At 33.1% G+C, this 24,021-nt stretch overlaps 1 protein-coding gene across 1 annotated transcript in view; it reads left to right on the forward strand.

Annotated features, from left to right (window-relative positions):
• Nucleotides 1-24,021, forward strand: part of LOC134848525 (uncharacterized) — a gene marked incomplete at its 3' end in the record, with an annotated part of 43,491 nt that overhangs the window by 7,182 nt on the left and 12,288 nt on the right. The window contains 1 exon segment of the mRNA XM_063866024.1: nucleotides 21,404-21,565. Within this exon segment, the coding sequence (XP_063722094.1) occupies nucleotides 21,404-21,565 (162 nt within the window).

Consider the following 24,021-nt stretch of genomic DNA (forward strand, 5'->3'; position numbering starts at 1 on the left):
ACCGATTTAGATCAATTTTTCTAGAGATATTAAAAGTCGATTTAAAATAGATCAATTGGATTTTTACTAAAGAAAAACAAATGGATTACTTTTTGGTTTTTATTCGATCTGTTTGAATTGATTTTTGCACGGCAGTAAAAATCAACAAAACCTCAACAAATTTTTTTAAATCAACTAATCTTTTTGTTACAAAACTTTGCAATTTTTTGTACTCAAGAAAAATCTCTATCAAATTTAGTGAGAGCAAGGAGAGTTTTTGAATTTTAAAGGTCAGTCGAGGAGAATTTTTGAACCATAAACCTTTTAGATGAAGATGATCTCTTTTGAGTTATGCAAATTTCAGGGCTCCGGCGGTATGAAAAGTAAAAATATCTCTAAGTGTCACTTTCTTTATCAACGTTCTAGGCTCAATTATCTTAGACAAATGATATATAATCGAAAACGCAATTAAAAACAATTCGTTTTTGGGGCAGAAAATTTACATAATGTTTATACTCAGGGAGTATTTTCGAACCAAACAACAACACGAAAACCCAAACAAATAAAATACCTTAAAATTCTCTATTCTTTGATAGTCGAGAAAATCTGAATGCAATCTGATTAGAATATGTACTAAATGAGTATAAAAAAGAGAAAAATTGATCATTTTAATCTTTTTACTGTTAATCAAAATCTGTATGAAAACGAAGCGAAAACAAGTAGCTAAATGGTTTTCTATAGAAATTGATTTGTCAAGATAAATGTTTTCAATTTAACTAAGTTGTTGCGTCTTAAAATTAACTTTTTGTTAGTACGGAAAAACAAGAGTTCGGCGTATTAACTGTTTATGGGTGAATGCAAGCAAATCTATTCCAAGCAAGAAGTAATACTACTTCTGTAGTTTAGTAAATATGACAAATGATCAACAGCTTTAGGACTTATTGTTCCGACTTTCGATACGAAAGTAACGGAATATTTGTGCTCGGGGTGGGTTTTTTTTTCTTCAGACAAATTTCGACTTTTTAACTAGCCATTTTTGACGGAATTTTTTTTATATCATTCGAAAGGTATTGTTGTCCTGAGCTCAAATTTGAAAAAATATTTCACCTGTGATCATTTTTCGTAAAGTTATGAGGGTTTAAAGACTGCCATTTTGACTAATTTGGGACAATTAACGCGCGATATATTTCGCGCTATTAACGCGTAAGCGGAGAGTTAATCCGTCTTAGAAATTGTTCCAAATTGATTTAACGAAGCTTATTAGCCATAATTAATTTGTTACCAGCAGCGAAATCTATCCTTTTGTACTTTATATGGCGCGTGGGGGGATGATTTTTATTTAAAAAATTTCAAATTTTTGGAGAAAAAAAATTTTCATTTCGCTTTATTACTTTTAATTTTTTAATGATATTACTGCTCCATAAACCTTAATGGGCAGTCGGAACATTCAGGGCTTCGCCCTGATACGAGCAGTCTTGTTTAACTATATATATATTTATTTGTTTATATCCCCTTGTGGTACCTAGTAACAAATACTGCCTTATAAAGGATTAGCTTATCAATTAATCATATGTTAATTTTTTACAGTTTGTCCAAAGCGCTTCATTTTTTTACCGGAGTTGATTTCATTTAATTAACATTTAAGTCTCGTAAGCGAACCGATATGAGACGTATTTAGAGCGTGTTTCAAAAAACAAATTTGAGCACAAATTTGATTTTCGAGGTTCGACCTTCTATATTTTTAACTGCAATTTAAACTCATTGCCAAAAAAAGATCTGCTTAAAGAAAACCTACCAAAAAACTAAACGCTCACCCGAAAAAATCCTAGATCGGTACTTGGTAATTATCAATAAGGTTCTTACAATTTAGGGAGCCTTAAGATAACAACCCAATGGAAAACTGTTGTCTAAAATATGTCATTATAATCCATTATTGTTGCAAATTTAGACCATGAAATCGATTAATTTGTCAATATAATCGATTATTTTTGATCAAGCTAAACCTGCTCAAATTAAATCTCCCCTCACTTTGCCCGCATCCGCATTTGCCCACTCCTCTACGTTTATCCCTACGCCCACCCCCTTGTTTACTAAAGCTTACCCCCAAACTCAACCACTTCCCCCCCCCAAGTTACAGTTTAGCCCAGTTTGTTTATCATTGAACGGGGACGGGGGACGGGGGAGGAGCGAGGGTTACTCAGTTGTTCCACCCCCCTTTTTACCCCACCCACGTTCAGTAAACGGGGGGGGGGAGGGGCGGGGTTAAAATAAGATAGGCGGTAAACTGAGGAGGGGTGTGTAAACTGTGGGGAGGGGGTAAACTGGAGAAAAAATAATAGAAAATTTTAATAAAAATTTTTCTATGTGAAAAGCAAAAATTTATGAAACGTAATACGTAGCAACTGCGCGAAACAAGAAATGATATATCTTTGAAAAAAAAATTGCAAAAACGTTATAATCGATTGTAATCTATTGTAATGTATTATAATGATTTATAAAAAATTAAGATTATATTTTATTTTTAATGGATTAATAGATTATAATCGATTATAATCGCTTATAATGGATTATGTTGATATGAAAAATACTAGGATTATAATCCATTTTTGATAAATTATAGTCGATTGTTTTTTCTTAAATTTTATAGATACTGACTATAAAATGACAATATAATTGATTATTATCCAGTTTTGCCTCAATACTCGAAAATTGAAAATCTTTTGTTAGTTAGCATGAGTTCATAGACAATGCTACTTAGATAGAAATTAGAATACTACCCTCGCTGGTAAATTTTTCTCTTGGGCAATGATCATCCAATTGAAAAATAGAAGAAAAAAATTAGAAAACGACGTGCTCAATTTTGTTTACAAATTTTATTTTGTTCAACCGTTTTTGCTAGGCGGAACAATAGCTCAAATAGTCATCATTCGTTGGGAAGTGGGCGGGAAGTTGGAAAAAAACACTCTTTTTTCCCCACATGTTAGTTTTTTCAAAATAAATTTTTGGTAAAATGGTCAGACTGTTAGGAGATTTTTGAGTTGACACGCTAATCTTGTAAAATTACTCGTAACACATCAAAACAGATGTTTATGTGAGACGGGGGAAGAGTATAATCCGGAAAGAAGCTATTTGGTTATACATTTGGATGGGCTTTTAAACGGACAATTTCGTCCCCCTTTCCCTCTTAAATTAGTACTAATTCTTTTTCGGTGAAATTGACTTTAATTGACAGCAGGCAGGAAGCTTCAAGAAATCTCTCCATTAACTGCAAGTATTTGGTCTTCAATATAACCCAAATTGTCACAATTATTTGCCGTCTTAAGTGCAGTCGAATTCGTTTTGTTTCAAAAATGACCGACCATTGATTCATTAGAATGAAGAAGGACGGATTCGATTCAGTTTTACAAGAATAGGAAAAGAATGACCTGCTTTTTTTGTATTCTAAGCGGGAAGTAGAGAGGCGCGTCCAATCGAGCAGTCTTGAATTTTAATTTAAGATCTATGGAGCAGTGTTTGTTTAAAATTATGAATTTTTAAAATTTAGGAATACGAGCAGTCTTGTATTATTATTTAGGGTCTATGCAGCAGAGTTCGCTAAAAAAGATCAGTTTTTAAAAAAAAATGGAGGCTTTATGAAATAAATCATCCCCCACACGCCATATTAAGTAAAAAATGATAGATTTCAGGGGCGGATCTAGGATTTTCTCGAGGGGGGCGGATTTTCAAAAAATTTTCGAAAATTTTGACGACATTTTTTTTAGGTCGACCAAATTGATTTTTCCCAATTTTTGTCAATTTTTTTGCCAATTTTTGCCCCAATTGTTTTTTGTCCCAATTTTTGCCAATTTTTTTGCGCCGCAGGCAAATTTTTGAAAAAACAGGCCAAAAAACGCGTTTTTAGGCACTTTTTGGAAAATTTTGACCGAAAAATTGCGTTTTTTCGGCGCGCGGTCCCCCCTCAAAATTAGTGTATATTGGCGCCAAAGGCGCCTTTTGAAAAATTTTAGGGTCGGTCGGCCAAAAATGGATTTCTTAAAAAGTATCAAAGGGGGGTCGGCAGGGGGTCGAATCCCTGAGGAGAGAGAGGGGCGTCCGAGCCCCCCCCCCCCCGCCCCCCACCCTAAATCCGCCCCTGATAGATTTTGCTCCGAGTATTGTAGCAGTTGCCTAGAAAGTAGCAAGACTAAAATCCTGCTTCAATAAAACTGACTATAGTTATATGACAGGTTAAATCTCCGCTTACGCGCTAGTACCGCAAAATATAATCGTGCGTTAATTGTCCCAAACTGACCATATTGGCAATCTCTAAACCTCCACAACTTTATTTAAAAAAGGTGACAGGTGATATAAGTTTTAAAATTTGAGCTCAGAGCAGCAAAACCTGATACGGCTGATGAAAAAAAAATAACGTCAAAAATTCTAAGTTAAAAAGTTAAAATTTGTCTAGAAAAAAAAACACCCGAGCACAAATTTTCGGTCACTTTTTCAAAAGTCGGAACAGTAAAACTATAATGTATCACAGGCTTATCTTCTCAACTATTCCCCCACCGACTCCTATGTTACCGTGAAGCGAAGTTCGTCCCCTATTAAGGAAGAATTAACAGTTAGTCTCATATGAATTATACATTGAAAAGAATCCACCTCCTTTGCAAACAGGGAATAGGGATAGTCAAAACGACCCAAATGCGTAGGGTGTAGGGCTTTAAAAATTGACAAAAATTTGTCGAAGAAATGTATCGATTTTTTATAAGTAATTTTTTTTGGCACGCGTTTCTCCCAAAACTAATTTATTTTGGCATAGGTATACAAGTACCTTTGAAAAAACATACGTTTTTTTTCGGCTGAAATGAAATCCTCAGCTTGTACAAAAAACCGAACTAAAAATTTGTTTTAGTTTGAATGTGTTCTATCATGAATTGGTTTAAAAGCTATATATCTACAATTGCAATATTTTTCTAGAAAATGGCAGTTTTTATTTACTTTTGTGGTTTTTGAGTTGTTCGTACTATATGAAAAATATAAGTTAAAGAGTTAAAACACCTGTAATTGATTAAAGGTCTGCAAACTGCAACTTAGCCATTGAGGGCAAATAGCGTCTCTAGATTTCTAGCTTGTTCAAAAAAGCTTAAAAAGATCTTTTTTTTCCAAAAAAATGGAAGTTTTTGAAAATAAATCATCCCCCACACGCCATATTAGGTAAAAAGCGATATATTTTGCTCCGAGTATTGCAGCAGTTGCCTAGTAACTAGCAAGATTAAAATCCTGCTTCAATAAAATTGACTATACTTATAAGACAGGTTAAACCTCCGCTTACGCGCTAGTAGCGCAAAATATAATCGCGCGTTAATTGTCCCATACTGACCAGATTGGCAATCTCTAAATCTCCATAACTTTATTTAAAAAAGTTGACAGGTGATATAAATTTTAAAATTTGAGCTCAGAGCAGCAATACCTGATACGCCTGATACAAAAAAATTACGTCAAACATTCTAAGTTAACACGTTGAATTTTGTCTGAAAAAAACACCCGAGCACAAAGTTTCGGTCACTTTTTCAAAAGCCGGAACAGAAAAACTATAATGTATCACAGGCTTATCTTCTCAACTATTACCCTCCGCCTTCTATGTTACCGTGGAACGAAGTTGTCTCCTATTAAGAAAGAATTGAGCAGTCAGTCTTAGAAGAATTGTACTTTGTAATGGATCCCCTCAGAATTGAGGCAACATTCAACCACGTTTTTACAAAGAATTGAGGCAGATTTTGTTTTTAATTTTTTGTCATTAAGTAACGTGTTTTTTTAGAATATTGAAATGTTTTAAAAAATATTTGTAGGCAAAAAAGGAATCATAGTTATGATACAAATTAAATCCATGCAAATTTTATGATTTTTCTTTTTGAAAAGTCTGAGGGATTAATTTTTTTGCATCTCCTATTTAAAAAAATCAGACCAGTTGCCTTATCGAATTTCGAAAAATGATAGTTTATTTCGAATAATGATGTAATAGTTTTCTTTCAGTCAAGTTCTCACTTTTTAACTAACCACTTGTGGATGCAGTTTTTTCAAACCACCACAAAGATATTGAAGTCCTGGGATTTTTTACCTGTTATCATTTTTAAGACCTGAAAAACTCCCAAGTTGGCCAATTTGAAGCCATCAACGAGTGATTTTCAGCATCTTGCTCACAAAAACAACATTAAAAATTTGTTAAATTCTGGTTTCTGTTCCCCACAAAAAGGTTCAATTCTCCTTCTGAAGATGATTTAACAAATCGTCGTCATCAAAAAAATGCTAGTCATACAATTTCCATATATGGAAATTGTATGACTAGTGTTTTTTTTTCAGAAAACAAAAATAAAAAAGTCAAAGTTTTCAGTCGTAGCAGCCCAAAAAACGCTTAGATGCTTTGCCAGCAGTTGAATTGATTGTTCAAAGCTTTTTTTTCACAAAAAAAAATTTTTGAAAAAAATTCTTATCATACAATTTCCATATATGGAAATTGTATGGTTAGCATTTTTTTTTCATACCATTTTTTTCCTTTTTTTAATCAAGAGATACCAATTTCGATACCAAAACAACTATAAATTACCTTTAAAATTCGATTAAACTCATTTTGCAAAAATGCATGAAATTTGTATGACTAGCATTTTTCCATAGACTAAGTGTTTGAAATTGTATGATTAGCATTTTCGGTCTATGGTGGTCAACCCGGGTATTCAAAATCTTTTAAACAATAAAAAAATAACAAGACTGCTCATTTCAGGGTAAAAACTTTAATGTCTTGACTGTCGTTTGAAGTTAAAGAAAAAGATAATGAGAGAAATCTAAACCAAATCGTAAAATTAGATTTGTTTTCAATATTGTTCTTTGTTTTATCTCTTCACGCTATGTAAATTACAAAATGACATAAAGTTGTACATTTTGTAATTTACATATCAATAGTAACGCGTTTTGTAACGCATCAATGAGACCAAATTGCAACACTCGATGCAATTGATCGCGCATTAGATTAGTTATCCCAATGACAGTATTCAAATCCCATAACTAACGAAAAAGAGTTTAAGTAAAATACCTTACGAAAATTGAGTTTAAGATACTCATACCTTTCAGATGATATAAAAAAGTTTTCGAAAACACATAATTAAAAAGTCGAGATGGCTCGGGAAAAAACTCCCTGAGCACAAAAATTCCGTCAATTCCTTCGAAAATTGGAGCAATAACTTTGTAAGGCAAACAGAGGCGTGTCGTATCTTTTTATAAATACCTTTCCTCCTCCACCTCTTATGTTATTTTTTACGAAATATATCCCAAAAACGAAAATTATGGCCTCTAAAAAACGCTGGGATCCCTAAGAAAGAGTTCAGTATTTGCGATATTTCTCGGAATTGGCAATTTATTTTTTCCATGTGTATAACACAGCTGGCATACTTAGTTCAACAGATATAAAATCGGTTACCAACACCAAGACGTAAATTCGAATCCCGCAATAGGTTTTGTTTTTAGCAAAAAGGCAGGACCAATCATCAAAAGTAGTTTTCGCACAGGACAAAAGAAGAAAACTAGTACCAAACAAATAGCCAGCCTAAGAAAGCCTAAACTTTAATTTTGGTTTCTTCAATTCACAGAGAATCCAAAAAAGCTACTCAGGCTGTCTAAGCATAGTCCGCTTACCTTGCTTGAGCGTTTTCAGCGTGTTTGAGCGTTTTCAGCGTGTTTGCGAAATTATGTTTCAAAGCTACGAAGGATTTATGAATGAGATCAAGACTGCTCGTATCAGAGCAAAGCACTGAGCAATCCGTCTACCCGTTTATTATCTTTAATAGTGCTTTTTAATTGATATACCTTACACTTTCAGAATCAAGTATCAAACGAGCAGTTTGAACAGACTCGTTTCAGAGAGATCAGACACTCAGATTAAAATAATGGCTTGCGCGCCCGTTAGGGCAAACGTATGTCCTGGGATTGAATCCAATGGTTTTCTTAAGTTGTCTGAATAAGCACAAACTATTGTAGGAAAAAAATTCTGACTTTACTCGAAAGTTCGATTATTACGCTAATGAACAAGCTTCTACTGATTTATGCATAAAATAGCATATTTAAAGATGGGTATACCCTTGATAGAAAATTTTCTATTTTTAACAGACCATTTGTCTTTTAGGTGCAAAAACACGGCAATTTTACCGACTCTAGTTTTTTTTTTCATTTAGAAGTCATCAATTAAGATTGAAAAAGAAACAAATAACGAAAAAAAAGAAGCTGACTTATTTGAAAGCACAATTTATTTTGAAAGAACAAAGCTGTTGTCAGGTTAAAAATTATTTGGACGTGCTCCAACAGCTGAAGTTAATTTTTATCTTGGATTGTACTCTCAAAAATTAACAACTTTTTGGTTGAATTAAAAAGATCACAATTATTATGCAGATTATAAATCTGGTTGAATTGAGTTGGAGAAAAACTTGTGAGGTGTTGCTGTACTTTTTCTTACAAAACTTGATTATAAATAGATTTTTTTAGACCCTGTGCTTGGTGAAAAACATTGTTTGTGTGTGTTTCAGTTTTTACGTTTTTTCAGTTTTTCCCCGTATTTTTAGTTTTTTCCAAAACAACAAAAGTTTTATAATTTTTCAATAAGCTTTCATTTAGACTAGCCTTGTATTCTTCGGATTTACTGTCTGTGATAGGCCGTGACCATGTTGTCATTACCGTTTTTGCCTATGCAAAAGGATTCTTTTCTAATTCGATAATAAAGTTTTTGTTCCGCTTTTAGAAAAAGAATGAAACATTTTTGCTTTAATCAATTTCGCTTCCCGCGTTTTGCTTTTGTTTTTAGGAATTAGGCGGTACCAATCATCTAAACTTGGTTTCTGATGGTACCAAGCAAGTAAACAAGGTTTGAAAAAATAACCGTCCCGATGACAAATTTTCCGTTACTTTCTTTGAACGTATGAACAAAAAATTAGATTTCTCCGGTTCGCAGAGTATCTATGAAAACTATTCAGATTATTTAAGCATAAATTGCTTGCCTTGTGTACACTCAAACCTTTTTTTTCTTAATTGAGTTTTTTCAGCGTGTTTGATTCAGAATTTTTTCCAACAATTTGATGTTCGGTGAAATTCAATTTCAAAGCTACGAAGGACTTATGAACGAGATCAAGACTGCTCCTATCAGAGCAAAGCAATCAATGACCCGTCTGCCCTTTTATTGTCTCAAACAATTCCTTGTATTTGGAATATCGCCTATTATAATATTTAGATTCACAAAATCAAAATTTAAGTTAAGCTGGCCTCAACTGATTTTGGAATGATTTGTTGTGCGGGATAGTTTGCCACGAGCAAATAGTTTGCGTTACACTTGCAGCATCAAAGTATCAAACAAACAGTTTGGATAGACTCATTTCAGATGGATCAGACTCTATAATAAACAGTGGTGTGCGCGCCCGGCAGGGAAAACGTCCAGGGATCGAACCCTCCTAACAAAAATCACTTCAAGCATCAACTGCTTTACCAGTGAATGATCATAGTTAAAGAAGGACCTAGCTTATGGTAGAGAACCTACTAAATTTAACGGTCTACTTGTTTTTTGGTAGTTTTTAACAGCTTTTCACAGGTAACAATTGAAATAAAAATTAGGAATAAAATAAAAATAAAAACAGAAACTGATTTGTTTAACAGCACAATTCAAAATGAAAGAACAAAACTGTCAATAAGTTTTGAAAATGAAAAAACTAAACGCGTCTAGCTGAAAACTATTCGGACGTGAAGAATTTTCAAGACGCAGGGTATTACTCCAAAAGCTCCAACAATTTATTGTTAAAATTAATTATTGTTTAAGATCATAATTCAGTTGCAGTTAATAAAATTAGGTAGTCCCAATTGGAAACAAAGTTTTTTGTGTCGCTCTAATTTCTCTCACAAAGATAGAATAAGCAAAGATAGAAACTCCTATCTGCCAAAATGTACATTGTATTCAGACCTTTGCAATTGATGAAAAACGTTGAATTCGTGTAGGCTATAGTTTTTTTAATCACTTCTTTTTAAAAAAAACTTCCCCGCATTGTAATTTTTTTCCATGACAACAGAAGCTTGAAATTTTTCGATAGACTAGCTTGCTTAAATGGGAGTAATTTTGCCTGCGTGTTTTTTTCTCCAGACAGATTTCGGTTTTTTAACTTGCAATTTAAGTAAAGTTATTGGAGCTTAGAAGTTTACCATTTGACCAATTGTGACCATTCACTCGCGATATAGTTCGTGCTATTAACACGTAAGCAGAGAATTAGTCGGTCTTATAAATCACTTTTAAGTCAACTGAGGCAAGTTATTCGGTCTTTTTAATGCTTTGCTATTCTCTAAAATTTTTTTGTTTATATAGCGTGTTGTTTGGTGATTATTTTTAAATTAAAAACTGTTTTTTTTTTGAAATTTCATTCATATTTTCAAAAGCGACTTCTTCATAGACCTTAAAAGGCAGTAAGAACATTTAGGGCTACACCCTCATACAAACAGTTTGTCATCTTCTAATTGTGCATTTTGTACAAATTATGATATCACTGCTACTTGGTTTGTTTAAACGTGAAAGCTCTAGACTAAAAAACGTCCTTGAGTAGCAAAAATATAATACCTCACTCCAGAAAAAATTCAGTCTAAAATGTGCGAAAAATGTCAGTAGCTAAAACAACCAAGAGAAGAATATGGGAAAATAAGAGCCTTGAACTATGCTTAGACAGGCTGGATAGCATTTCATAGATCCTCTGCAATTCGCAAAAATCACAATTATTATTTTAAAATCCAAATACGTCATCGTTTTTTGCTTTAACATCGTGGCAACTTAGCGTGGTTGTTTTTGCATGTTTCATTAAATATTAGTAGTCTAGAGCCATTTGGGTCTTTCTGGCAGTTTTTCATAATAAACTTGCGACCGGAGCTAAAATTTGCTTCATATCTTATCAATAAATCCAATTTCTGGTTTTTAGCACAAGAACAGGTTAAGTTGAACGGAAATTATTGCTTCATATCTTATCAATAAATCGAATTTCTGGTTTTTAGCAAAAAAACAGGTTAGATTGAACGGAAATTAACTGAGGATGGTTTTTTGTTTCTATTTTTTGTAATTTATAATTTTTCAAGGTCAGTCTCTAATTTTAGTGCCACCAGAGCATTTTTTTCAAATTTTTACTGCCATTTGCAAAATTCTCATTATATGTTTTTTTAAATTCTCTTTAATTTGTGTTCATTTTATAGCCTTGGCTGGCTTACAACCACGTTTGGAATTTGAATGTTTTCCTTTCGCTCTGTTCATAATTTTGAATTAACAAATAAAGAGGTTGCTCTCCAAAGTCTGTTCTTTTGTGGAAGGAAGATTGCGTTAAGCAACCCAGGAAAAAACTGGCATTTTATTGTTCTCAAAACTAGCCATGAAATGAGCAACCATTTTGGCCCATGTGAACAAACTCCTCCCTTAATACAACAATCTCCCCCTTAAATTAAATGGCAAATTCAAGCCATAAAGCCTGCAAGTACTAATCACAAATCTGATTTGATGAAAATAAATTAAAATACCAAGTGAACTCTCTCCCTCCAAAATCAGTTTAAGTGGGGAGATTTTCCGCGTGGTACAACATTACAAACTCGTACTCGTTTTGTGACAACCTCGTGAATAGCGACTCGACGCATAAAATTTTTTCCCAATTTTAGTGTGTATTGAAGCAGACCTGTAATGAGGTGACAATTTTAAGTTTTAACTTTTCTGTCAATGAATGCGATTTTTTTCTGAATGCGAAAACAACCACGCTATTGCCTACCGCTTGGTCGGTCGTAGAATAGATAAGCTGATGACTAAACGGTAGAAAAATTGACACTAAGTTGAATTCAAATAATCAGATCAATGCAATTTGAACGCTTGGAAATCTAAATATCAAATTTCACTTTCGAAACTAGAAATCGATTTTTTTCGCAAACTTTCCTCTTTCTTAATTGGAAAAATAAATGCAATCATATGTTCAAAACTGCAATTTCTGTAGTTATTAGAGCTTGTTATAATTTTTTCCTGAAAAAATGACAAAAAAAAATCGTCGCAATTTATATAAAACTCTGAACTACGTTGATCGTTTCTTAAAAATGAAAAAAAATTAGTTCGAAAATCATCTCCTTGCACGCTATGTAAATCCGAAGTACAAAAGGATATAGTTTGCATGTAGCAAATTATTAAATAAGTCAAATAGCAAGCCTCACTTCGATTTGGCATTGTTACTGAGAAATAGCGCGTTAGGTGTCCCAAACTGGGCAAACTGGCAATATTTAGACAGCCGTTTATTTACAAATAAGATCACAAACCCATCGAAATATTGTAATCGAGGTAGTTTCATTTTGATGTTCAAACTTGAAAATTAAAACAAACAGCTCGTTGTTAAAAAAAATATTGATTTTGAGACAAAAGATTCTCAATTAGGGTTGTCGCGTTTGAAACTATTTTGACAGATACAATTCAAATTGAGATTTTTAAACACGAAGATGTTTCGTCAAATCAGAGTGTAAGCGGCAATTAAATCAATCCAGAATGAATTGCACCAAGCGTTTTGCTCTTCTAAATGCGTTATCAGACGCATCCTATATAATTTTCTTTGATTTGCGTAGAAGGTGACGAAATTGAAAATTGAAAAGAAAAAAGAAAAACAAATCTTCTAAAGAAAATTTTTTGAAGTCGAAAATGTTTTGTTGACGTTATATGGCAGTCAGAACATTCAAGGCGTTACATTGGTACGAACAATTTTGTTTCTTACAACGCCTCATTTTTAACAGTTGATATTTGATAAAAATAGAAAGGCAGTCGGATCATTCAAGAAAAAAAGCTCTAATTTACAGGCACCTTGCTTATACATACAATATTTTAAGCCTATTTTTTCATGTGAACAATCAAAAGTGAAGTTTTGCTTCTTTTTAAAGAAAATGTATATAGTTACATAACTGTATTGAGATTTCGGAAAACTAGCACGACAATTGGTTGCTATGCTACATCTTCTAATGACTGGGCATAATGACTATCCTAAAATGACTGAACGTAAAGCATCGAGTATTGTAAAATGATATCCGAAGTTTCACTGCTTATGCAAACAAGACTGTTCTTATTAGGGCGAAACTCTGAACATTCCGAATGCCTATTTAGGGCTATGGCTTCGCCCAAAAAAAACGGATGATTTTTTAAAAACAAAATTGATTTTTTTTTCATATTAAAGATTTTTGATCACGCCCTAGACGCCATTTGAAAGAAAAAAACATAGATTTTGCTCTTAGAAGCGTAGCAATTATGGCAAATAGCCTGCTTCAACCGACTTGGAACGGTTTCAAGGACGCATTAAATCACCGCTTACGCACTAAGGGCGCAAAGTATACCACGCGTTAATTGTCCCAATTTGACAGACCCCATAAATTTACTAAAATTGATCAAGGAAAAAATATTTTTAGATTTGAAATCAGGACTAAAATTTTTTGTCACATCAAAAATCCCTCAAAAATGGCTAGCTAAAAGTTGAAAAATGTTTGCAGAAACAAAAACTCGAGCACAAATATTCCGTCACACAAAAAGAACAAAAAGTAACACAATGTCATTTCGTACAGAAAATTCGAATTTTGATCCACGCGTGGGAAACTCGGATTAATCTGAAAAAGAGCATGCTAGTTTCAGCGGAGTCGGACAAAGATGCACGATAAAAACTTTTGGCTATTTAAACGGAAACGATTTGTAACGAAGTTGCTCATATCAGAGCTCAAACCCTGAATGAAAGTTCTGAATGTTTTACAGTTTCTATGGAGTAACTCATTTTTTTTCGGAATCATCCCCTACACGCTATATAAAAAACCAAAGGAAAAGTTTTGCATAAAGCCAAGTACTAAATATTTCAAAAAACCTGCCTCAATCCAATTTGGAATGATTTTTTATATTGATTAAATTTCCCTTTATAACTGAATAGCACGAAAAAAATCGTGCGTTAATTGTCCCGAATTGGCCTTATTGGCAACGTTCAAACCAATATAACTGCAATATTAAACTTCAAACAACTTTTAAATTTAATTTTGAGCAAAAACCTTTTGAATAATGTAAAAAAATACCCTCAAAATTGCTGGATAAAAAGCCGAAATTTGTCGGGAAAAAAACACCCCGAGCACAAGAATTCCGTCACCTTCTTCAAAGTCGGAACAATAAAAGTGTAAAAAATGGTTAGGAAAACCGAATTAAGAGAGTTTTTCCGAAAATATTTAAAAGCATATTGGAAGTGCCAAATCCGTCTCTGCTTGTGACATAAATTTTTTTTGTACAAAAATTGCCCTAAAATTTTTTGTGTTTGAGTCATTAAACTGTTTCAAGAGCGTGGAAAGAACATGAATTTTAATTGTAACTTTTTTGAAAAACCTGAGCAAACAAATCAAAATAGGCAAAAAATTGATTCATGATGTTAGTCGAGGAAGACTTCTGTGACAAAATAACATGTGCATCTGAAAAACTTGAGACAAAGAGTATAACAATAAATTGGCATCAAAGCACTCAAACAAACGCAGAAGCCTATATTGAGTTCAAGATACAGGATCAGAAAAAAAAGGATAAAAAAACCACTGGGCATAGAAAAAGCCAATTAGTATCTTACAGGATTGTGATTTTGCAGGATCAAGCGAAAACGGTTGCGGTGATCTGAGGTTCGTTAGTTACTTGACTTGGATTGGCATTAAACAGGCATGTACGCTTGAAACACACGGGCAGCAGTTTGTACGGTGGCGTCCCTCATGCTTGAAGGACCGAATGCTTGAAATTTATTTTAGCCTACTTTCAGCCAATCAGAATTGAGTATTGAAAATCTCAAAGTAAATCGTGAAAATCTCAAAGTAAGAAAATAAATGCAGGCCATTAGTGTTAATATTGACCAATTAGATAATAAGCAGATGAGTTTTTAAGACTGAAAAAATCTTATGAACTTGAACTCATAGATTTTGATGTTTATCTGAACAGTATTGCGGTTGTAACCCAAAATTTGTAATATTTTTGATTATTTTCCACTGATTTAAAACCTTTTCTGTTAATATTGACTTCGATTTTGTGAGAAAGGCATTTAGCCAATAGTAACGCTTAGCGATTTTAATTGGTTGAAACTTTTCAAGCATTCGGTCCTTCAAGCATGAGAACCCTCCCCGTTTGTACAGTGATGATGAGGTAATTAAAATGCACGCACTAACATGAATCGTGAGAAAATCATTTTCGGCTTTAATTGTACCGAAACATACAGCACGCGGCTGACAAAGCAGTGTTTGATTTACACCAACACTACCACCACTCGCCACCGCTTATCTCAGCTTGTACCTTAATAGCATGAAATCAAACGAGCGTTAATTGTCCAAAATTGTCCAAATAGACAATCTTTGAACACCAATAAATTTATAATAATTAGTTACGGGTAAAAAATCTTTTTTAATTTGAACTTAAGACAACACTACCTTTTGAATGATATAATAAACTACAAAATCATTTTAAAAAGTCGAAATTTTTATAACTATTTTGCAAGTGAAACATTCAGAAAAAGCAGTGAAACATTCAGAATAAACATCCAGATGAAATTTTTCATTTGGATGTTTATTCAAACTATCAGTTAAGGTGTTTCTGTAGTACTTTCTCTTTACCTGTGTTCTTGAAATAAAATTATTTTTGTGAACTGATTTTGAATTACTCGTCGTCGATTGGTTTTGAAAGTTCATCACCGATTGGTTTTTTCGTTTTTTGAAATGTAAAACTTGAATTGGTATGTTTCGGTTTTAAAAGGGAAAAATAGCTGAACAACTAGTTTGCCGGAATTCATATTGATTCAAAGAGCAAATAGCAGTCCCTCCCCCCTCCCCCACTTTTTGTGCCTAGCTGATAAGATCCCAATGCACTTAATTGATTTGACGTTTACTCAAACTATGTTTTTCTGTACAAATATTTTTGTTTCCCGTTGTGTCCCGTTTTCTGAGTTAATTGAATCTGAGTTCCACAACAAACTTTATATTTGTTTTCTTAAATCTTTTTGTGAGAGTATCTAAACTGCTATTGCACTATTTTTCTGAAAATCATAAGACCCAAAACTGCTATTTTGAATACAGTTGGTAATTTTAAAATTTTTAGTAAGGGAAACAGTTAAAAACAACCAACTGACACCTCTCATTCGCCACAAGAATACGTATGAACGATACCTGGTTGATACACGAATATCGCGAACAAGAAAAACCTCCTGCTTGGAGCTTTAATGGTTTTAATGGATATTGATCGACAAAAATGGCTCTTGCTGACAAAAATATTGTCACATCATCACCCATTTATGACTGGTGCTTACAATTTTTTAGAGGCAGCACAAAAAAACTACAATTGCGGTTCCGCCATGCCAAAATTAGCTCTCTAAAATCAATTAAAGTCATTTCAGTACCGAAATACAGGAAGAAGATGTAGGAAATAACAGTCAATTTGAATCAAAAATCCGGGAAACCAAAATTTTGAAACGACAGTCAGCAAAAAAAAATCGATGAAAATTTCTAAATTCCAGATTTTATGAGAAACATGCTTCAATAAAACTTATTTTTTGCAATGGTTTGAAATATCAAAACTGCTGCCAAAATTTTATTTCCAAAATTGAAAAAAAAAGTTTTTTATTGCCTAGTCTCAAAAAAAACTATGATGTTGCATAGCTTATAGAATATCTTTTTTTCCAAAACAAAAACCACTATGACCATTCTGTAGAAAACCGAGTAATTAAAATATTATTCTATGATCTGTTTCAACAATTTCAAAAGAAAATAACAGAATCAATCACACTTGTCACCAAAATTCTATTTAATTTTCGAATAGTAGTTCACAAAAAAACTCACTACAACAAAGATTTTAGAAGGTGTTTTAGAAGATTGCGTCAGCTCCAAGTGACATAGTTTATGTTATGTATAAGTTGGCGCACGCAAGTACAACATAAGTGACTTACATTCTAGATAAACTTTCATAAAATTTCACAATATTGGACCATATGCTGATTTCAGTACTTGCGCTTTCGGTACAGCTTTCCGCAAAACTGAAGCATTTGTTTGCTGTTTCTGTTCCAACTATTTTCGAGAAAAAATGACGGGTTAGTTGTGCTCGGGCAGGTTTTCTTTCTCCAGACAATTTTTGACTCTTATACTAGCCATTTCGACGGTAACAAAATGATTTTATATCACTCAAAAGCTATTGTTGTTCTGAGTTAAGAATTAGAAATTTAAAAAGATGTCTTAACTGTGATTATTTTTCGTGAAGTTATGGAGTGTAAATACTACCAATGTGAGACAATTAACGCGCGATTTATTTTATGTCCATAAACGCGTAAAGTGGGCTCTCTATAAAAATATATTTTTTAAAATTTTAAATAATTCAAATAGCATGTCCCAATTAAATCTGGAGCATTTTTTAAAAACCGAATTTTGCGCGTTAATGATCCAATGTTAGCCTAATTGACAAATTACGAACCATATTTTTACAAAAACCAACCACCAATTAGGACATCATTTTAAACTTGAGCTGAGGAAATCAATAGTTTTCACATGATAAAAGCAAAATCCATCAAATAATTATTATTCATAACATCGAAATTTGCCTGAAGAACCTCCTTTCCCAAACACAAATTTTTCGCGACTTTTTTCGAACGTCGGAACAATAATTGAAATTCTTGCAAAGAACTTCTGGCAATTGAAGAGTCTCACTTTGAACACTAAAAACTAAGCCTAAAAATTTTGTCTTTCATATCCATTTCTGTCGTGATAAATTGGACGCCATCTTTTGAGGTTAATCAGCCCTGAAAAACTAATATCTCTTTTTCCCATTAAACCAAGATACCATTGAGTCAAAAAGTTTAATTTGCATACGTTCCGATTAGCACGCGCCATTAAACTAAGTTTTCACTTTGATGTGGCACTTATGAATTTGAGTTTTTTTGATGCAAACAGGAGAAAGCAAGACGCATGCTAACAAGTAGGCCGATACGTAGCGCCCATTCGTATGCACAAGGTAAAATTTGCATGTCCCTATTCAAGCTGTAATTCTAAAACATTGTCATGGTAATAAGGATCGAGTCGAATGAGAAAAAGGGAAATAAATCAAAATACTAATAAAAAACAAACGTACAAAGTAAAATTAATCATCTGTTGTTTTAGTTTTCAAAAACAAATTTTGATGCTTGGGTGGTTGTTTGAATCAGTCAATTTTTGTCTTCCCAGCTAAGAATTTTTTACAAAAAAAATTAACCAACTGAAAAATTTTGATGTCTGGAACTCACATGTGAATATAAAATTCACATATGATCAGCTTTTGTTTAGTTAAAATTATGGCAATTTGAAATTGTTAATTTGGCCAGTTGGGATCATAAAACGCCTCATTTTTGGCATTTTTAGAACACGCGTATGTGGTAGATTAATGCGTTTCAAATTGAGTTGAGGCAATTCATAGTATTCTTAGTGAGATACGAGACGCTAGATAAATCATTTTGTAGTTTACATAAGCGTTGGAAGGCATAAATTGATTTTAAAAAATTTATCTACTACCTTTTCCTTTTTTTCAATCAAAAATGTTTTCAATTAGCTTGAAAATGCAATCGAAATTTTAAAATTTTGCTCGGATATATGAGCAGTCTTTTTGTTCCGACCATTTGAAAAATGCGGAGGATCTTTGACTTCTGGTGCGTTTGAGTTTTTTTCTTTTTTTGTTTTCCACGCAAAATCAGATACCTCTAATAATGGGTCAAATTACATATCAAAATCAATCTCTTTCGACTGTGATTAAAAAATCATAATAACGCTTTTTCAGTCGAAATTTTCTCATTGTCGAGAAATTGTTTGAAATTTTTATTTTTGATCTAATTTCAAGCTGATAAGATGAGCGTGCAGGCTTATAATAGCTTATTTATGCTCAATTCAAATACTGAAAATTTAAATTAAACCGAGTAAAATTTGTTTTTGGAGGTTTTTGGCGCCATCTTGGGAATCAAAAACTTCAAAAATTCAAAAACAGTCTGCAAAAAAAAATAGAAATATTGTTCGAATTTTTTTCAATGATTTTGTTACAATTTTTCTGTCTTTTTCTACAAAAATTTTTACAATTTGCCTATTTGATGATGACTGTCGATCGTTCGAATAAACCTAATTTTTCTTTTTTTGTTCAGTTCTTGTAATGAGACCACACAAAAATAATGGCACTAAATAAAAAAAAAAACATTTTTTAAAGATTGTGGTCAAAGCATTCTGTGCTATTTGCGCAGTAACCGGCTATTCTTTTTATTTGCCAACTTTTAACCTTAATCTCTGTTGATCTATCAGCAGCAAGCTACCAATCATTAAACAGTTCATATAAAAATGTAACTAATAGCATTTACACAAATTACCATACTGGGGATAATATGATCAACTACTAGTGGTAATTCGTCTTAGTTAGTCATGGGGGGTTAAATAAGCTAGTTTTTTATCCTATGGAAATTTAGCCGCGAGCTGATTTTCAATCAAAATGTACTGTTTTGTTTCGACTGTTCTTGTTTTGGTTCTTCTTTCATCATTCACATAATTAAGGTTGTTTTTTTACAAGCTTTTTTCTGTTGAAAATGCATGTTTTTAAAAACAATATGATTATATGGTATCGGGAATCAACCAAGCTGTACATTGAATTGATTAGAACGATATCACGCGAGGGGGAATAAATTGAAATGATAGAAGTGTTGAAACCAGTGGACAAAATTTTGTGCTCCGGGTATTTTTTGCTGAGGATTTCACAATTTTGCAGTAAATGTATTTGATTTTTAACTAGCAGTTTTGGACATGATTAGAATGCTTTCACGTTAGTAATTTCCTGGAGTTAAGTTTTTTTTACTTGTGACAGTTTTTTTGAAAAAACTGTGGCGTTTGGATTTTGTCAAATTGTCCAATATCAGCTAATTAAATCTCTCCAAATTGAATTTTGGCAGGCGATTCGGTGTTTATAGATTCTTATGTGACCCAAGATTTCTCACTCATTTTTACACAGAGAGTGAAAAATCTTTTCTAACAATTTTTTCAAATTTATAATCGAGATGTTAGAATTTAGTGGGAACATTCAGAGTTTAGTCTTGATTCCAACTGTCCTGTTTCCATTTATAGCAAATTAAAACTTGAATGAATCACTTTTCATTAAAATGAACCTTTCTCTGTAAATTCTTCTGTAAATAATCATAGTAATTTTGCAAGGTAAACTCATACTAGCAAATAGAACACTAGAAAAAATGATATTCCAAATTTTTTAGTGAGTTAAAAGATTATTCAATCAAAGACTAGATGGGTTCATTGTCAAATGCGTTACCTGGGTTTTGAACCCTGTGATGAGATCACCAATTTCAAAGTAAAGGCAATATAAAAGCCCAATTATTGCTCCAAGCTAATTTTCGCTTTGCGTTGCAAGTTCAATTCTCATTTAAATAAATAATAGCTAAACTGTCTATTGTTCAAACATCAAAGTGACATCATTTGAAAATTTTGTTGAAAAAAATTGTCAATAAAAAAACTAAGCAATCTCTTGTTAACATTTGCTTGTTATCAATTTGATCAAATTTCCTATTTGCTTCTCAGAATGACTTCTTCCATCAGTATTTTCTCATCGGAAAACCCACCAAAATTAAAAAACATTTCCATAAAACTTCAAAACGGGAAAATGACCTCAAGACAATTTTTTTGTCTCATCCTAACAATTTTAATTATTTTGCATTCAAATTGCTGAGCTTAAATTAAAAATGATCATTTCAATTTGTCTGTGCATAGCTTTCCTATTGAATGGGATTGAAATTAAATTGAAAGTTCAAACTATATTAAATTGTTTTTTTTTATATATATATAAATGGACATCACTACCAGTAAAGGAGTATAAAAATCTAATTTTGGGTTCTCAAAATTGGGCTGAAAATTACTGTCCATTTAATCCACTTCTATCGCAATTAACTGGGCACCAATAAAGCTGCCACAAATTGGGCTCAAATTTTCATTAGAGAAAGTTATTATCTTAATTTCCATTCCCCCATTGCAATTTAAATTTATTTAAAAAACTATATTAAAGTTTCCATGAAGTAAAGAAGCTTTTATGGTGAACAAAGTAGCTGATCTGAACAGACTTATTCTACGTATGATTAATCGTGATAAAGATGGAACAGAAAAAAAATTAGGTTTTTAGCCATAAAAATAACTTTTCTAAGTAGAAAACAAAAAAAAACAGAAAGCTTTTACTGGGTTTTTGGATACATTAGGCTTCTTGCACTAGCTTAATTTAGTCATATATTAGCTTGCAAAAACTTATGAATTAGAAAACTTTGAAGTGCAGGAGGCGGATTGGGAAAAGTTTCGTACTCAAACTAACTCACTCGTGACCGTGAGTAGTTGTGTTTAGGCGCAAGAGCAGGCAGCAAAATCTACATGTATGTGACCCACTTCCTTGTGGGTTCTGGCACATGTGTGGTCATGGGGGTGTCCTACTTCAACATCTGGGCTACTGTGAAGCGACAAGCCAAAGCCTGGGCAGCCCAGAACAAAGCAGCAGGAACAAACAGAGGTGATGAGCAATGTCGTCATTTCAATTTAGATACTTTGAACAGGTGTTAAGCCACTTCATTGTTCCGACCATTGAAAATGGGGAGGAAATTTGTGTTCGGCTGTGTTTTTTTTCTTCTTTTTGTTTTCCGCGCAAAATCAGCTACCAAAAACTTTCATGGGATAGGGTTGAATGATATATTTCATTAAAGCACTTTCAATCGTGATTCGAACCACATTTAAAAAAGTCGCAAAAAATTGTCTCAGTGTCAAGAAAAATAGGATTGAAATTTTTTTTGTCTTAATTTGCGCCAATGAAGCAAGCGAGCAGTCTTTTTTGTTTTTCCTCGCAAAATCAGCTAGCATAAATATGCATTGGACTGGGTTGAGTGATATATCATATTAAAGCCTTTTCAGTCGTGATTCGAAAAACATCAAAAAGTGTGTAGGTAACAAAACCTCTTAGACCGATGTCGAGAAAAACTAATTTTGAAATTTTTGATTTTTCGTCAAATTTTGAGTGAGTGAGCAGATTTATGCTTTATTTAAGCCTTGAAAATAAAGTTCTTTTTATTGAAGTTAATTTTTGGAGCTTATAGCTTCATCTTAAGAAACAAAAACTTCATAAATTTGGAGAACAAATTTTTAAAAAAGTTTTTTCAATTTTTTTTGATTTTTTTTTGTTTTTCCTGTTATTTGTCTTCAAAAATTGTTTTCTAGTCTGGATATTTTACATGTCTTACAAAAATTCCTCAGGTCTAACAGGTTCTTTTATCAAACCAAGCCGGAAAAACGACCCGAGTAGTAAAAATAATTGTGTTGTAATTTTTAAGTCTGGTCGGAATTTTCTGTGCTACTTGCACAGTAACCGGTGATCCTTGTTTAATTTTTCTGTTTTTGTAACATGTGATAAATGACATCATTTGATTTTTTCTACTTTTTTTAGGTGATATGTGACGTCGTTTGATTTTAAACTTTTAAAGAGGTGATAAGGGAAGTCATCTGAATTTTATATACCTTAAAGAGGGGCTATTCTCATGGGCGAAGGGCCAAAAACAAAAACAGTCGAAAGTCAAATATTAAAGTGAATCAATGCCTGTCGTTCATTTAAAAGAACTAAATGAAGCAGTATTTTGTTTCTTTTATAATAAAACCCTTGAAACATAGATTTTGTTTCTAGTAGCTGATGGTCAGTGACAATTTGAACGTTTATCATCTTTCTGCCGTTTTTATATTCGGCCACTATTAATATTTTGTCCGTGAAAATGTTCACTTTCTTTGAAACTGTCAATTTTTTTTTCCAAATTTTGGAATACTGAAATCTTATTGGCTGATTTTAGTTTTCGCCCACGCGTTCCGTCGCCTTTAAGGGATTCCACTCTTAAAAGAAGTTATAAATGACGTCATTGGATTTCAATATACTTTGACGAAGTGATAAAGGACATCATTTGATTATGCATATTTTCAATAGGTTAGGTGTTAATTGAGGTCATTTGATTGTATATGCGTTGAAGACATAAATGACGTCATTTGATTTTATATGGACCGAATGTGCAAAGAAAAAAGAAACGCTAAAACTCTCATCCAAGTTAAAGCCCGTTAAACTTTTCAAAACTGACTAAATTTATCGCTTCTTTCTTTCAAGAGTTAAAAAGCTGACCTCTGATTGGTTGAAAACATTTTCGGCCTTGAATTTTCCTGGTCGAGGTTCACGACGTATGTCCAAGCTATTGCCACCAAGTTTTGATTGGTTCAGACTTTTGCGGCCAACTTTGCAATTTTCAGACTTTTAGGATTAAAATTTTCAATCCCGAGTTTCGCGGCCAATGAGGAGTCGGCGCGACCGGCGCTATCCAGGCATTGTCGACATGAAGAGGGTGACCGTCGCGAACAAACCTTGCCATTTCCAGATTTTAGAGGCCGAAATGATCCGTTAGAACTTTCGCGACCACGAGCGAGACGTCATGCATTGGCGCTACCAGCGAGATCAATTTTTGCTGCATGGACCGTGAATCGTGACTCACTTTGCGACCGAATTGGGTTGACAAAATAGACTTTCTCCGACCGAAATTCCATTCTCCCGCAAGAAGCTTGAGTCGCACAAATTCGCAACATGGTCGCGCCAAGTCGCAACATACGTGAAAACAATTCGCTTAAAGTTTCATTGGTCGCTCTTTTGGAATGAGTCGTTCTTTTTTCGAAACCGTTCTAGTTCAACCGACTGCTTAGTTCAAAGTTTTCATAAACTCGATAAATATAATTAGTAGCAAAAAGTTCGGACAGACAGAATTAATTAAAATGAGCAATCAGTGCTTTTCGATGCTTTTTTACATGCAAAATCTGAAGCCGAACAACCTTGAATTTTTTGTCAGACCAAATTCAAATTGCGAAATTGTCGATTATCCGATGATTATGCTAGCCTAATTTTTAAATACTGCTATGAGCATCCAGATTTTACTATAAAACATTTCGACGCTT

This window comes from Symsagittifera roscoffensis, chromosome 6 (genome assembly GCF_963678635.1).
Source record: "Symsagittifera roscoffensis chromosome 6, txSymRosc1.1, whole genome shotgun sequence".
Classification (NCBI taxonomy): Eukaryota; Metazoa; Xenacoelomorpha; order Acoela; family Convolutidae; genus Symsagittifera; species Symsagittifera roscoffensis.